The sequence below is a fragment of the Cyrtonyx montezumae genome, unplaced genomic scaffold, assembly GCF_038088225.1.
Source record: "Cyrtonyx montezumae isolate F1298 unplaced genomic scaffold, pur_monq_1.0 scaffold_0, whole genome shotgun sequence".
Classification (NCBI taxonomy): domain Eukaryota; kingdom Metazoa; phylum Chordata; class Aves; order Galliformes; family Odontophoridae; genus Cyrtonyx; species Cyrtonyx montezumae.
In genome coordinates this window covers 46986530-47000619 of record NW_027071824.1, presented here as the reverse complement: position 1 = coordinate 47000619, position 14090 = coordinate 46986530, and the positions used below count along the sequence as shown (strand labels likewise).

Sequence of the window (14090 nt, the reverse complement as noted above, 5' to 3'; positions counted from 1 at the left end):
TTAATGATTCTCTTTTATTCCTAAAATTCTAGCTTCTGGTACCTCCAACAAAGTTGCTGAAGATAACTTCCACAGGTTTTGATGTATAGACTACTGCAAAGCACAAAGTGAATTCTCTTTCCTTCTTCCTTGTAAATTGTCTACCTTAAAATGTATGCTCTGTTCGCCTTTTTTCTTTTATAAAAGCGTGTTCTGTCAACGAATAATTCCTTTTAGATACAGGAAAACAGACTAATAATCTTCAACTTATTAAAATCCAAGAGATCAGTCTAGAAAATAGGCTGAATTCAAACAAAATTGATTTTACAACGACAAACTACTTGTGTTTACAATATGTAGCATTAAAAAAAAATACACTGAACTACTAGATCTCAGAGATGACAAGAAAGGGAAACATACCTTTTTTTACTAGAAAAATATAATGTTTTTTTTTAATCATTCCTATTTAATTAATTTTTATTTCACTAGCAGAATCTCATAAGAACATATTCAGTTGTTTCTGAATGGTCATGAATCTCAATTTGTTCACCTGTTTCACAATGCTTTGTGAATACATGCATTTGTGGGCATTTACAATATAATTATAAGCATAGAGGTGTAGAATTTAGAAACATTCAGTTATTTATATTCTGGTTTTTTTATTGTTGTTTGTTTGTTTTATTTTAACAACATTTACACAAATGACAAGTTCCTTGCTAACAAATACTAAATAGGTTCCTGTACAAATGACTTCCTTACAGATTTTGAAACTGTTATGTTGCTTTCATGCAGCTATACAAATTACAATAAAATTCAGGTCTGTTACGAAAAACACATTTGCTGGGTGTTATGGTTTTATGATTTCTGTTACTGGTATTCCACATCATATCATCATGTAGTGCATTTGGGAGTTAAAGTGTTAATGCCCCAGATCCATGGATTATTGATAGTTCTGGGGTATACCTGTCTCAGAAGAGAAGAACTACGTACCCCAGAGGACTTTGTGTTGCTTTGCATTTTTCCATTTTCCGCTCAGAGGGAAAGATAAAATCTGTCTGCAGTCACAAGACACAGGCTCTCCCTTTGGGACTGACTCAGCAGTGGGTGCTCGCTGCTGTCTCGCCTTCAGCATTAGTGTAAGGCCTTCGGTTTATCGGACACTCTCTCTTGCTCATTTTATTTATTAGCTTCAATTCCAATTATATTGTATTATATTGTGTTATATTGCATTCCAATATCTTATATACTAAATGACCTTTCCTCCTCAGATCATTGCTACTGTTTTGTTTTTAGGCTCATCTCCCTTTTCCCTTTTTACCCTTTTCCCCTTTTACCCTTTTCCCCTTCCTCTTTCCCAAGGCGTAGGTCTGTGGGCCCCGCGCCCCAGTCATCACAGAACCCAGCCGAACCAGCCCGAAAACCGTTGACACTGGGTTACATTGATCCCAGATAGAAAATATTTCTTATATATTAACAGTTGTATTAGCTGCTTTCCTAAAGATTTGAAGGGAACTCTTTACCATCTGTAAACAAAATAATACACTATTCTAACATAATCAGAATTTATACTGAATTGGAAGTCAGCAATTTCGGAAAACACCCAGCTTTTTTATTGCTATACAAGCATAATATTTTATTACAAGTGAGTTAGTTATAAAAGCATTTGATGATTTATGCCATACAAGTGATTTCTCATTTCTTATTTGTTCTGTTTGCTGTTTTCACTTATCTATAACAATTAACCAGTATATGCTTATTCTCTGTTAGAAATGCACATGAAAATGAAGAACCTGAATGAGCAGATTCTTTAATGTTTAGTAAGGGTAAATTCTAGAAACTTTTACTAGAATTGTTCAATCTTGTTTCCTGGGGACTATCACACTGAAGCATTTTTAACGCAAAATTCACTACTTGTTTAGAAAACATAACTCTCAATGAAACTTTAAAGAAAACTCAGTAAGTCATACTCACTTGTTCCACTGATGATATCTGGTCTGACTTTCATGATTTTGCAGAATTGTCTTCTGCAAATTTCCACCCACTCAGTTTGTTCACCTGGATATTTTAAGATTGCTAACAGCTTGTCAAGATCTTTATCTAGAAGAAATAAAATTAGTGTTATTCTGTAATGACATTTTTTTTTCTCCTTTTTAAAAAAACTTAATTACAACTGTTATTAGATACAGAGCACCACAGAGACAAAGCAGATCCATATCAAATATCAGAAATGTTGAATATAGCTATTGCATAGTGGGTTTTTTGGGTGTTTTTTTTTTGAGAACTCACATGTGACAAAGTATCCCTTATCCACTGACAAACTGGAGGAGAAGCTAGTCTCTGAAACTAACTACATTCTGTTTTACACAGACCAGAATAACTGACTTCATTCATTGCTATGTTCTGAACATTTAAGTTGCTCCTGAAGTACATGTTGTAACTGCACTAGATTTATTACACCTTTGTCCAAAAATTTAAAAGAAGCTAACAAACAAAAAACTTATTTTAAAGACTAAGTTTGATACTTCCATGTAATTTCGTCACTGAGATCTAAAATTTCATCACAGAATCTGAATGCAAAGAACTTCCACTGAGCATTACTGGACTAATAATGAAATTGTGATGTGGTAGCATTATCCTATTGAATGTTAACTGAAGCATTCCAGACAGAAAGGCAACAGTGTTCCACAGAAAAATTCTGCTTTCACTGAGCTGCTTTTTTTCAAATACTTACACTATGGATGGATATGAAGGTGTATATATGTATATATATGCTTTCAGATTGTGAGGCATGCCTATCAAGTAAATTTTGTGAAAATGCACTGGATCCTGAATGGTATGAAAATTCTTATAATAGCTGTGCTAGTAATCTCCAGTGCAACTCCAGCACAAGAAATCAAAACTGGGGCAAAAGACTAATTGAACATTTATGTTTGATGTCACTAAAATGTGACCTAATAGCTATCTTGCAAATTTTATATTAATATTTAGAAAAACACAGAATTTCACACTCAGTTCTCTGAAGAATCTAAATGCACCCAGCATGTTCCACAGCCAGGGCCACAGGCTCTTCACTGGTGCTGACAAGATTCAAGAATAATTTGAGCATTTTCTAACTTGAGAATGCTTGACATTTTACCTCTGCACTCTATTAAACTACAGTCTTCTGGTACAAGCAAATCACAAAAATAGAAGACCACTTTTTTTATTACATGCTCGGCCTGCTTATAAAACAAATCTGTGCTGTACATTACAAAAAAAAAAAAAAAAAAGAAACAATCCTCTTTATTGCAAAGAATTTTAAAGATTGCTCCTCCCTGTCACTCTTATCTTGTTATTAAAGCTATATTCTCTTTTTCTTTACAATACAGAAACATATATTTAAAATTAACATATATTTAAATAATAATTTAAAATATATAATAATATAATATAGTATTATAATTTATAAAAATACTTAATACAATAAGTCAGAAAATATCCACTCTTTTCTCTTGGCTAAAAGTTATTTTGTTCTTCTAATTTCAACTAAGTTAGAGGAAATTACATATACCCTACCATTTTTCTAGAATGAAATATCACAGGTCTAGGTAGTAAGTTTCACAACTAGCCAAGCCCAAACAGAGGTATGAAAACAGAACAAATAAAGTGACAAATGGGGAAACACCCTCTATTGTACATGGAAATGCTAGGCTGGTTTCAACAAAATGATGTCTGTACTTAAAAGTTTGAATATGTAGCTTTTTAAATCAAATATCTTCTGCAACTAAAATTTTTATTTCTGAATTCAGATTGAACAATGAATATTAGCAGAGCCATGTGGACACACAATGAGGCAGCACACTGAACAGTGCATACAGAGTAGTGATTAAAAGAATGCATTCATATGCTTTGACTAAGAGAAAATAGTTTCCTTCCAAATCCAATGTTTGTTTAAAAATGTAAATATTATAGAAAGGACTGACTCATCAACTCATTCTTTTTTTTCTTTTTTCCTCTGAAGGCAGGGCAAATTTCAAGTTAAGTAATTTATAAAGTAATTATATGTAAGAGAAAACCGATCAAACTCAGAATTCTAGCACAAAATACTGACCATAAAAAAAAATGGAAGCAATCAATAAGATCATCTCTCCTCAGGCTACTTGGTTCCTAGACTAATTGAGATTACTAAGTGTTCTCTGGTCAACTTGAGGACAAAAAAAAGTTTTTATCCTGTAACGAGGCATATGAACTCATTCCAACTGCAAGCAATCTCTTTACTGTGGGATCATGCAGTTCCTATTATAACGAAAAGATTGCAGTCTGGGCTATCCTCCTTTGTTTTGTTTCTACGTTTTGGAAAAAACAAAACTAAAACAAATCACCAAACACTGTTGCATTGAATTCTGTCTTAAAAGGTGACTTCTTATTAAAGAAAAGTGTTTTAGCCAAGCCGTTGCTCTTTCACATGTGCACAGTGTTTTAGCATTCAGTTTTCAAACACAACTGTTTCTACAATAAAAATACTATTTTCAAATGATCTTATTATTTTAAGCTGATTAAAGTATTTTCAAAAGAATTACTACAATGCACATAGTTTAAGCTGGTCTAAAGCTCTTAATGATATATAATCAGTAAATTGTCTTCCTCTTACTAAATTTATTAAAACAACACACTATTTCTAAAAAGCTGATTATCATAACTGTTAGCATTAATAACTCTTCCAAATTAATTAACATGAAATTTCTATCCTCAAATAACTAAATCCTCACTTCATATCTCTCCAAATAACATACACTGATGCTTAGAAGAGGTTATATGAATATGAAAAATTAATGCAGAGGACTGACTCTTAAGAGTATTATCAATAGGATTTTTAGTTATTTTTCACTCCTCTGCCATTTCTGTAACAGGTTAAGGTTGAAGAAAATCTCAGAACTACAGAGTAACTCTCTTCTACAAGTTAGACAAGTTTTCACTTCCTAAAGGATTGAGTAATTCAGTTTGGCAGCTGAGGATCAGAAACTACAAGCTGAGACTTAAGCAATCAAGTCAAGGTGAAATTTTTATTCCAATAATTGAATTAAAACTACCATAAAAATTCCCCACTAATTTCAAGAAAGTAGGGTTTCAAGACCATGACCCAACCATCTCTACTGCTTCCTCCTGACCTCTTGATTTGACCTGTATTTTTTTTTTTGGAGTTTGTCTCTATATAACAAGTAAGACCTTCCTTTTCAGATTATAGTGGGCTATTAAAAAGGTTCAACAATAAGAAGAAATAATTAAAGGGAACCTTTTGCAATTTAATTCATTAAAAAAAAAAAAAGGAAAATTCATAAGTGTTTTAGAAAAAAAAAAAATCCACAACCTTTTTCTTATTTAATTTTGTGAATGACAGAAGTGTTTTTCTGTGACAAAGAATCTCAGATCTAAAAATTCACGTGTATCTTATTCAAATTCTGATGTCAGCAATAATGAATAACAGAACTGCATCATATTGCACTGTTGCATGAAAACAAACCCTTACAACAATATATATTTCAGGAAAGTCTATACATATTTCAGATAGATCTGTACATCTTTTGTCCTTCATCTTTCAGTAACTGAGTGTGAAAAAGAGTGAAAAAAAAGCATGTAAGAAGGACAGGCCACAAAAGCACAGGAGATGAAGATGCTTGTGTTAACCTAGAAAGGCTAACAGGCAAGATATTAAAGCTGGTTTTTGACAGAGGTACAGCACAGGGAGAGAGAGAGATGGAAAGTCTGCTGAGAACAAATCTGATTAAAGAAACAGAAACATGGCAGCATGTTTCCATTCAAGTTAGAGTATAAAGCAAAGGCAGAATTCAGAAAATAATAGCTGAGATAGAATATCAAAAGGATAGGAATGTGATTACAGAAGATTTTTGGTAGCAATTCTGGACGGTAACTCAGGAAGAGAGAAGACCATGAAGGTAGGAAATACTAAACAGTGACTGTGACATTGCAGGAAAAATAACAGACACCGTTCTCCAGTCACTCTCATCACCAGCTCTCTCAAGTGCAGAACTAGGAGAGAAGAAAAACTTACCTATGCAAACAGAAGTGTGACTTTTACAGTATAATACAGTTCTAAATTTTTTAACTTTTAGTAACCTACAGCAGTTAATATTACAAGTTAAAAATCCATTATTTTTAATAGTCATATTGTGAATAGCAAATAATTAGGCTACTCTTAAAAAAGCTCTTGAAAGTTATTTCTCAAATTACCTTGTTCAATTATTATTTCAGTAATTAAGACAAAAGAAAAGCAACACTCTTGCTGCAGTGTAAACAGGTGGAAGTAGCTTAATTAATTTCTACACTTAAATAATGATCTGTATAAATCATTTGAAGCTTCATTATAAATTATACTTGACAGAGGTGAGCCATTAATATACTGCTATCCAATAGTTCTTCAACTTTAAACATTATCCGAAATAATTAATGTATATTAAATTGTGACTTGTAAAGTTTGTTTTTCCTACAGCCACATGTATCATTCACAGAAATGCCAAACTCCTGCAAAATGGGAGCATTTGTAAAGAATGAAGTACCAAAGATTTTCCTCAAACACAATGGTCCACGCCTTCCACAAACATCCCAGAAGGGTGAATCTACCCATTCAAAGTACAATTATGAAATGGAGAAATGCAGTTATTAACTTTATCAGCATAAATTATGATTAATTTTTAACCCAGTGAAGCAAAATACTCTGGTGCCAGTGTTTGTGGCACAATAATACTGTGTCACTTATAACAATTAAAAAACCCTCTAAAAAGCAGGCTTCAGGCCTTGGTACCACAGAGTTGGCACTGCTCATTCTCTTACAGTTAATCAGACTTTGCAGCCCACACCCTTTCAGTTTCAGCTAGGATGGAATTGTGTTCCTCAGAGTGTCTGGTACAATGCTATGTTTTGCTTCTAGGAGAAAAAACAATGCTGGTAACACGCTGATGTTTGCAGTTACCGCTAAGCACTGTTGTATAGAGCTAATGCCCTTGTGGGTTCCTTCCAACTTGGAATATTCTGTGATTCTGATTTCAGTCTATACTCACATATCACAACTCAAAGCCACAATGTGTAGCTCTGCTCTAGAATCCCTCCAATGTATGTTTTCCTTAGACTGCAGTAGCCACACCTCTCTAGCTTCAACTGACAATTATCTTCTGTCTTGTATTACTGAAGTAGTTTCCTTTGTTTTATAAACATATTGTCTTCTCACTTATCAGAAAAGTGAATTAAACTAAACTCTATAGATTTTGACAGCTGTTTTATTTTTCTAGATGTTTATAAACATAATGTGTTTTAGACTACTTTTAATGTAGAATTTTTATCTCTTCTGAAAATCAACATCAGCTGAGGAAATTTAAAAATAAGTTCTAATAATTACATTTCAAGTATATAATGAACATGAACAAATGTAAAGAAAGATTTATTTATTGTAACTCATTCAGCTTGTTCTTTTGGATTGTCTATGCAAATTAAAATTTTAAAATGGATTCTCTGTATGAATTAAAATGCTGTGCCTAGATAGTTCTTCAAAGGATTCTTCAGTCTGCCCACATTCCAAATTGATGTTCAATGTGGAAATTGACTATCCTAAATGCTGTCTATTTCACACACCACCAAGTTTTGTAAACACAGGGATCTGAATCAAGGAAATAGTATACAAAAAAATTGTAGCTTAACCATAATGTCTTGCTTCAGTTACTAGAGAAATGATATAAATATATCTCACGAGTCACCCACCGAAGTTGAGCCAAAAGGTTAATCTTGAGGTTTGCATAGGAATTAGACTTCTACACAGAGCTTTGCATATTGACAGTTGCACAAAGCCAGACAAGCAAAACCAAACTGAAGTACTTAGCTACCAATGCAGCCAACAATAAAAAATCCTTAGGTATTCATAAGATTACAATCTAAGGGGAAAAAAAGAACAAAAAACAAACAAAAATAAATTGAGGGAGATGCCTGTTCAACATCTACAGCATTTGCATGCTTTATATGTACCTTGTTTGAATTCAGCTTTCCTAGGAACTTCTGCAAGATAGCACTCTGGCAAAGGGAATGATGAAAACATTGGCCACGGATATGGATCATTGCCCTAGAAACAGGATAAAAATGTAAATTAAGACAGGAGATGAATTAATAGCATTTTCCCAATTACTACACAGGTCAAGTTCCCTGAACTACTGACTATGCAAGGAGATCACGGTTGATACTACACTGCAAGATGAAATACTTTGTAACTTATAAAAAGTTAATGGACACAAAATCCACAAGTCTTTTGAGCCACAACTTGCTCTGGTACATACCACTGACAGTTTTGATACTATGATGCTTTTTTCAACCAAAAGGGAAATTGCAGTTCCCAAGAAAAAAAAAAAAAAAAAAAAAAAGAACACTGTCTTTCTGTATTTTCAATTTTATACATTGATCTAGCTGGCTTTCCTGTACTGACTGTAATTCGCGTTTTATCTTTATGAGAGTGACAGCCAGTAAGAAGCAGAACATTTAAAGGAATTGCTTAACAAACACTATACTGTTAGAACATCGATGAAAGCTCAAGGTATTAGGTACTACAGATGAAAAACCAAGAATAGAAAAAACATCACATAAAAGGATTGTAAAAAATGAAAAGGCAATGAAGAAAATACAGAAATATAAAAGTGAGAAGTAGACAAATTGCATCCATTTTTATAGTGAGAAAAGTAGCACTAAAATGAAGCAATATAAAAATTTCATCTGAATGTGGCAAGTCCCAAACACATACAAACACCCAGACAATAAAAACAACATTTTTTTCCATGATAACGATAGTCCTTTATAAAGCTAAAGGTGGACTGCTATTTCTTAATGATAAATAATTTCCACATGCTGATATCAACAAAATGTGCAATCAATGAGAGTCAGAGAAAGAAAAATTGTTAAATTTTAGATTCTAACCTTATCTAGTATTCTCAAAGGCAAAATCCTTTCCTGTGGTCCTCCAATGAGACTTATTCTAACAAGAACATGGTTTCTCTCAACTGATAGACTATCAATGATAAAATCTCTGGAAAAGAAAACAACACACAAAAATAACTGAAATAAAATCAGAACCAATTTATCAGTGATACATGTAGGCAATTAAGGGACAAAAGAAGAGCAGAAAACTTCACCAACTTTATTACACCCATGTCCTCAGTAACTAGGGCAGAAACAGTAAATGGAGTGTCAAAATTTGTTCCTTATTTAGCATATCAACACATTTCTGACTTAACAGATAAGCAGTTACTCAGAATTTGGGCACACCCAACTTGCTGTCTGAAATCTGTGCAGCCCAGGGTACAAAAATCTTTAAAAGGAATAAAAATCAGTTTTATACACCAATTTTCCTAGAATACAGTATAAGCTATTGTTTAAGGAAATAATAGGTCTCTTGTTGAAATAGTAATAATGGCATTTATCTGTTGAGATTTACCCCACACTGATTCAAGCTCTGTACTGGCTCCATAGGGCAAACAGCAAGAGTTACGTTCTTAATGTTCAACGTGTTAACAGAAAGGATGAAGTGCCAGGGACTAAATGACTGTCAGCTTCAATCCTCCATATAAGCTTTCATTTTTTAAAGATTCATACTGTATTTTTTTAAATGTCAGCAACAGAAAGCCACTGCAGTTGGAGAGATGACTAAGTTATAAATACAAAAAAAATCAAAGTACTGATGCTTTTAATACGTGAACATAAATACTATTACATATATAAAAAGATAACAAAGTTATTTAAAAATGTGTACTTAATATTCACATATAAGATTAATGCAAATAAAAATACTTCCATGTTTTCACTTTCATTTGGAAGAAGGAAAAAGAACAAGCCTGTTGCATCTTTTGTTAATCTGAGACTGACGGCAAGCATGCATGTAAGAAAAAAACAGATTAGATGACAACTTCATTGAATGCATCTGTATATTTAAAGCCACTACATTACTCACATATTCTAAGAAGAAAAGTCTGACAGTTAAAAGTAACATTTACATTGGTCAATTCTTACCCTGGTCGTTCTGAAGTTTCTGTGACATTTTCTTCCTGAGCAGTCAGTAAAACTTGTGACACTTTATACTGAGTCTCCAAGAGCAAAAGGGTGTTAAGTTCACAGCATAGCACATTTAACAACCTGCAGGACACATCAAAATGATAGTACATCAGTCAGAGTAATGCAGGATAAAACTAAGGTGAACATGTTTAGAAGATCTCAACACAGGGGGAGGGAATTTTTAGTATCTGAAAAAGACTCAGACAGAACTAGACAGAACTGGGTCAGAAACATTCTTATATATCCTTTTCAACTGCTCAAGTGTCACAACCTTGAGCAAAAAATGGAACAGTTCCTAGCAGATTTTTCATTGGTCACCTCAGTCTGATTTTGAATTTATATCACAGAAATGACACAGACTGAATAAAGCATTCTATGTGACGTGAAGAATTTATTCAGTAATGGGCTAGTAAGGTAATTTAAAATCAGATTACTTTGGGAGCATGAGGATTGCAGAGAGACAAGATAAAAATATACCTTTCCTTTAGAAAATAAGCTCATAAGCAATTCTGTATGATCAGATTTAACAGCAGTTCAAAAACAATAAAATATTTAACATACAACAAAACAAGCAAATTTACTGATTTTCATTTTTATTTCTAAAAATCTCAAAAGAATGGAAAATAATCACAATAGCACATCACATGCAATGTTCTTTTGTAACTTCAGAGCAAATTAACAGTGAAACTAGTCCAAATCATTTCATATGAATCTGATGTAGATCTATTTCTTTGTTTTTTTTCTGTTGGTAATCTGTTCACTATAACACAGAAACAGAATAATTTCCTTGAAGGCTTCCTATTCACGCAAAATGATACAAATAAGCATTCTTGTTGCTATTCTTTACATAGCTTTATCACAACCATAAAACGCATCATAAATTATCGTCAGTATTATTGTTTGCATTCACGTAAGACTTGATATGAACTATGTCTTGTTTGAAATTTGTAGTCTATGAATCAGCACTTCTTTCTTCCATGAAATTCCCAATATGATTCTACTGACAATAGCAAAAATTCACAGGGCATTCTATGCATGATTTAACACCTGTAAATTCACAGTCATGACCGAAGAATTAATACCCAAGAGAATATAGGCTTTCTGGATGGAAATCAGTGACGAGTAGTGTCCCTCAGGAGTTAGTGCTGGGATCAATACTCTTTAAAATCTTCACCAATTACATTGACAGTGGGGTCAAGTGCACCCTCAGTAAGTTTGCAAGATGACACCAAGCTGAGGGATGCAGTTGACACACCAAAGGAATGGGATGCCATGCAGACGGATGTAGACAGGTTTGTGCAGGGGGCCCAGGAGAACCTCTTGAAATTCAGTAAGTCCAAGTGCAAGGTCTTGCACCTTGGTTGAGACAAAATTCACTACTAATACAAACTGGAGAATGAAAGGATTGAGCGCAGCCCTACCACAATGGCACTGAAGGCAATGGTGGATGGGAAGCTGGATGAGCCAGCACTGTGTCCTCACAGTCCAGCCAATTGTATTCTGGGCTGCATCAAAAGAAGCATGGCCAGAAGGTTGAGAGAGGTTATCTTGCCCCTCTACTCTGCACTGTTAAAGCCTCACCTGGAGTGTTTTGTTTATAGGTTTGGGCCATCTAATAAGGAGACTAGCTAAGAAGGTTGTAATTGTTCAGTCTGAAGAGATGGCTCTGAGGGGATTTATCAACGTGTATAATAGAGGTGACTGGAGAGTTCAGGACAATAGAGCCACTCTTCTCAGTGGACCCATTGAAAGACAAAATTTGTGCAAATCAAAACCTGGGAAATTATACTTAACATATTATGATAGTGTTGAAACAGTGAAACAGGTTACCTAGAGATGCAGTCTTATAGATATTATACACCAGACTGGACACAGCTCTAAGCAATGCTCTCTAGCTGAATTTACTTTGAGCAGAGCTGTTGGACTAGACAATCTCCAAAGTCTCTTCTAATCCCAAACAGTTGTGTAATTGAAGAAGGTTTAAATACAGATTAAATAAATTTAAAAAAAGTAAAATAAAACAAAAGTCAGAGGATAGTATTTTATAGAACAGTAATTCTAAAAGAATTTAGAAAAACCTAAACACATATTATAGTTGTGAAAATATGGCAACAATTCTGCATTTCCTGTCCTATGTGACATCTGTCTTTCTTAAAGGGTGCTTACTGGATTCTCCCTTTTTAACTGTAATTTCTTAACTATTATTTCAAAGTAGAAATATCTGGCCTGAAAGAAAGCATGATAACTGGTACTTGTGTAGCCATGTAAAGTGACTATCCTCTTAGTTTTGGTAGGTGGAATCATAATGACTTCCATAATTACAACAGAACAGAAGGTCCTTCGTGGAAAATAAGACAGCTAGTAAATAATCCTAACTGATAAACAATTATCTAAATTCTTCTCACCTGAGAAGAATACAATAACTTCATAAGCATTAATAAATTTCTGATTTACTAAAAATTTTAAGAAGATAGCTTATTCCTTTTCTTCTCAAAATTTTTCGTACAATTTCCTTTTAAAGACACAAAGTATGTTCCTTGTACTCACATTTCCTCAGCCTTCTTTTTTCTCCCAACTTCAAATGATAACTCTTTTACACACCTTTTTTTATTGTTAAACCCAATTCTGGTTTTCTCCACCTCTCACTAGACCCCCACAGACTATTCCTCCTCAGTACCTTAACATATTCTTTCCAACCCCAGTCTGATACTCTCTTCTCTTCAGGGGTGCCTGCAAGCTCTCAGCTGGCAGTGAAGTATGCAAAACACTGTTGGATAGAGTAGGATACTGTAGTTGTACTGTCTAGGGTGGACTGAGCTAAGCAGGGCACAGTTTTCACTCACCTACCTGTGGGATGCAGAGAGAAGCAGAAAAGTGAGAAAACACATGGGTCAAGATAGGCAGTAAGTAAAGGAAAGATGGGAAAAAACACAAGTGGTAGAAAGATAGTCACACAATACTTCCCACAGGCAGATCAGTGCTCTGCCATCCTCTGAACAAAAGCTACTTACAAGACCAAAATCCAGCACACCTAAGTTTTCACTGCCAAGTACGTTATTATCTGGTATTTCTTTATGGCCAATATGGGTCAGCTGTCCTAACTTCTTGCATACCTCAGCTTACTTGCTGGGAAGCAGGAAAAGCAGACAGCCCTATTTCTGAGCAGTGCTTGCACAATGTCAGCCAAAGCACTGGTGTGTTATCAACATGGTTTTAGCCACAAATAGAAAACAAAAAAAAATGTACCTTAATCTCAGCCAGAATCAGTGTATTGTTCCAGCAAAAGAAAATAAAATTTTATGCTATAAGAAAAAGTAGTACACACACTACAGGGAAAAAGGAATCTGGCACATCCAAAGTAAGCTATGCCATTATCTCAATGATTTGTTTGTACAGGCAGTGTGCAACTGTGGACCAAACCTGAAATGTGTGTGTCTGTGCCACCTTTAAGCCGTTTTATTGATGTGTCCCCAAGATGGAGGACTAATCAGTTCCTTTTGGATTTTCTCTTGGCCTGCGACTACTGCCTGCTATAAATACAGGCATAGATGATTCAGCTTATTGTAAATGCACAGAATGCTCTGTAGAGAAAGATTCTTGATAAATGAATATGGATACCACCAGAGAAGTCCAAAGCAAAATTTTCATGAAATAGTTCAAATTTTGTCATGAAAGGGGATAACCTCAAAACACTTAACATCAAAACCTACATTACAAATTTGATTTATTCTTTATCATGCTTTGAGTAACTGCCTGTACACAAGTGAAAATACTAACCCAAAAAGCAACTTACAATTACTACCCTGAGTGCCAGATCAGAAGATAAAAGCTATAAAAAGGATAAATGGAAAGGCGTCTAGTTAGCTTTGGAGCATAACAGGCACATGGAAGCTCCAACCAATGCAAAGATTTTCAAGCTGCCTTTGCAGGTTGAACAAAAGTTGATAATAATGAGAGAACATCCCTCCACGCATCATCTTTGTAAACAGTCAAAGTTTATAACTGTCCCATTGAAAGCAAAGCTTATAGTGGTA

The 14090-nt window shown here is 34.2% G+C and overlaps 1 protein-coding gene across 1 annotated transcript in view; it reads right to left on the bottom strand.

Moving 5' to 3' along the window:
• TBC1D32 (TBC1 domain family member 32) overlaps nucleotides 1–14090 on the bottom strand; it is a 73412-nt gene that overhangs the window by 22540 nt on the left and 36782 nt on the right. The window contains exons 23-26 of the mRNA XM_065736806.1: nucleotides 10015–10137; nucleotides 8926–9034; nucleotides 7990–8083; nucleotides 1951–2076 (exon numbers count right to left, since the gene is read on the bottom strand). Coding sequence (XP_065592878.1) covers nucleotides 1951–2076; nucleotides 7990–8083; nucleotides 8926–9034; nucleotides 10015–10137 — 452 coding nt within the window. The remainder of the gene's footprint in view (nucleotides 1–1950; nucleotides 2077–7989; nucleotides 8084–8925; nucleotides 9035–10014; nucleotides 10138–14090) is intronic.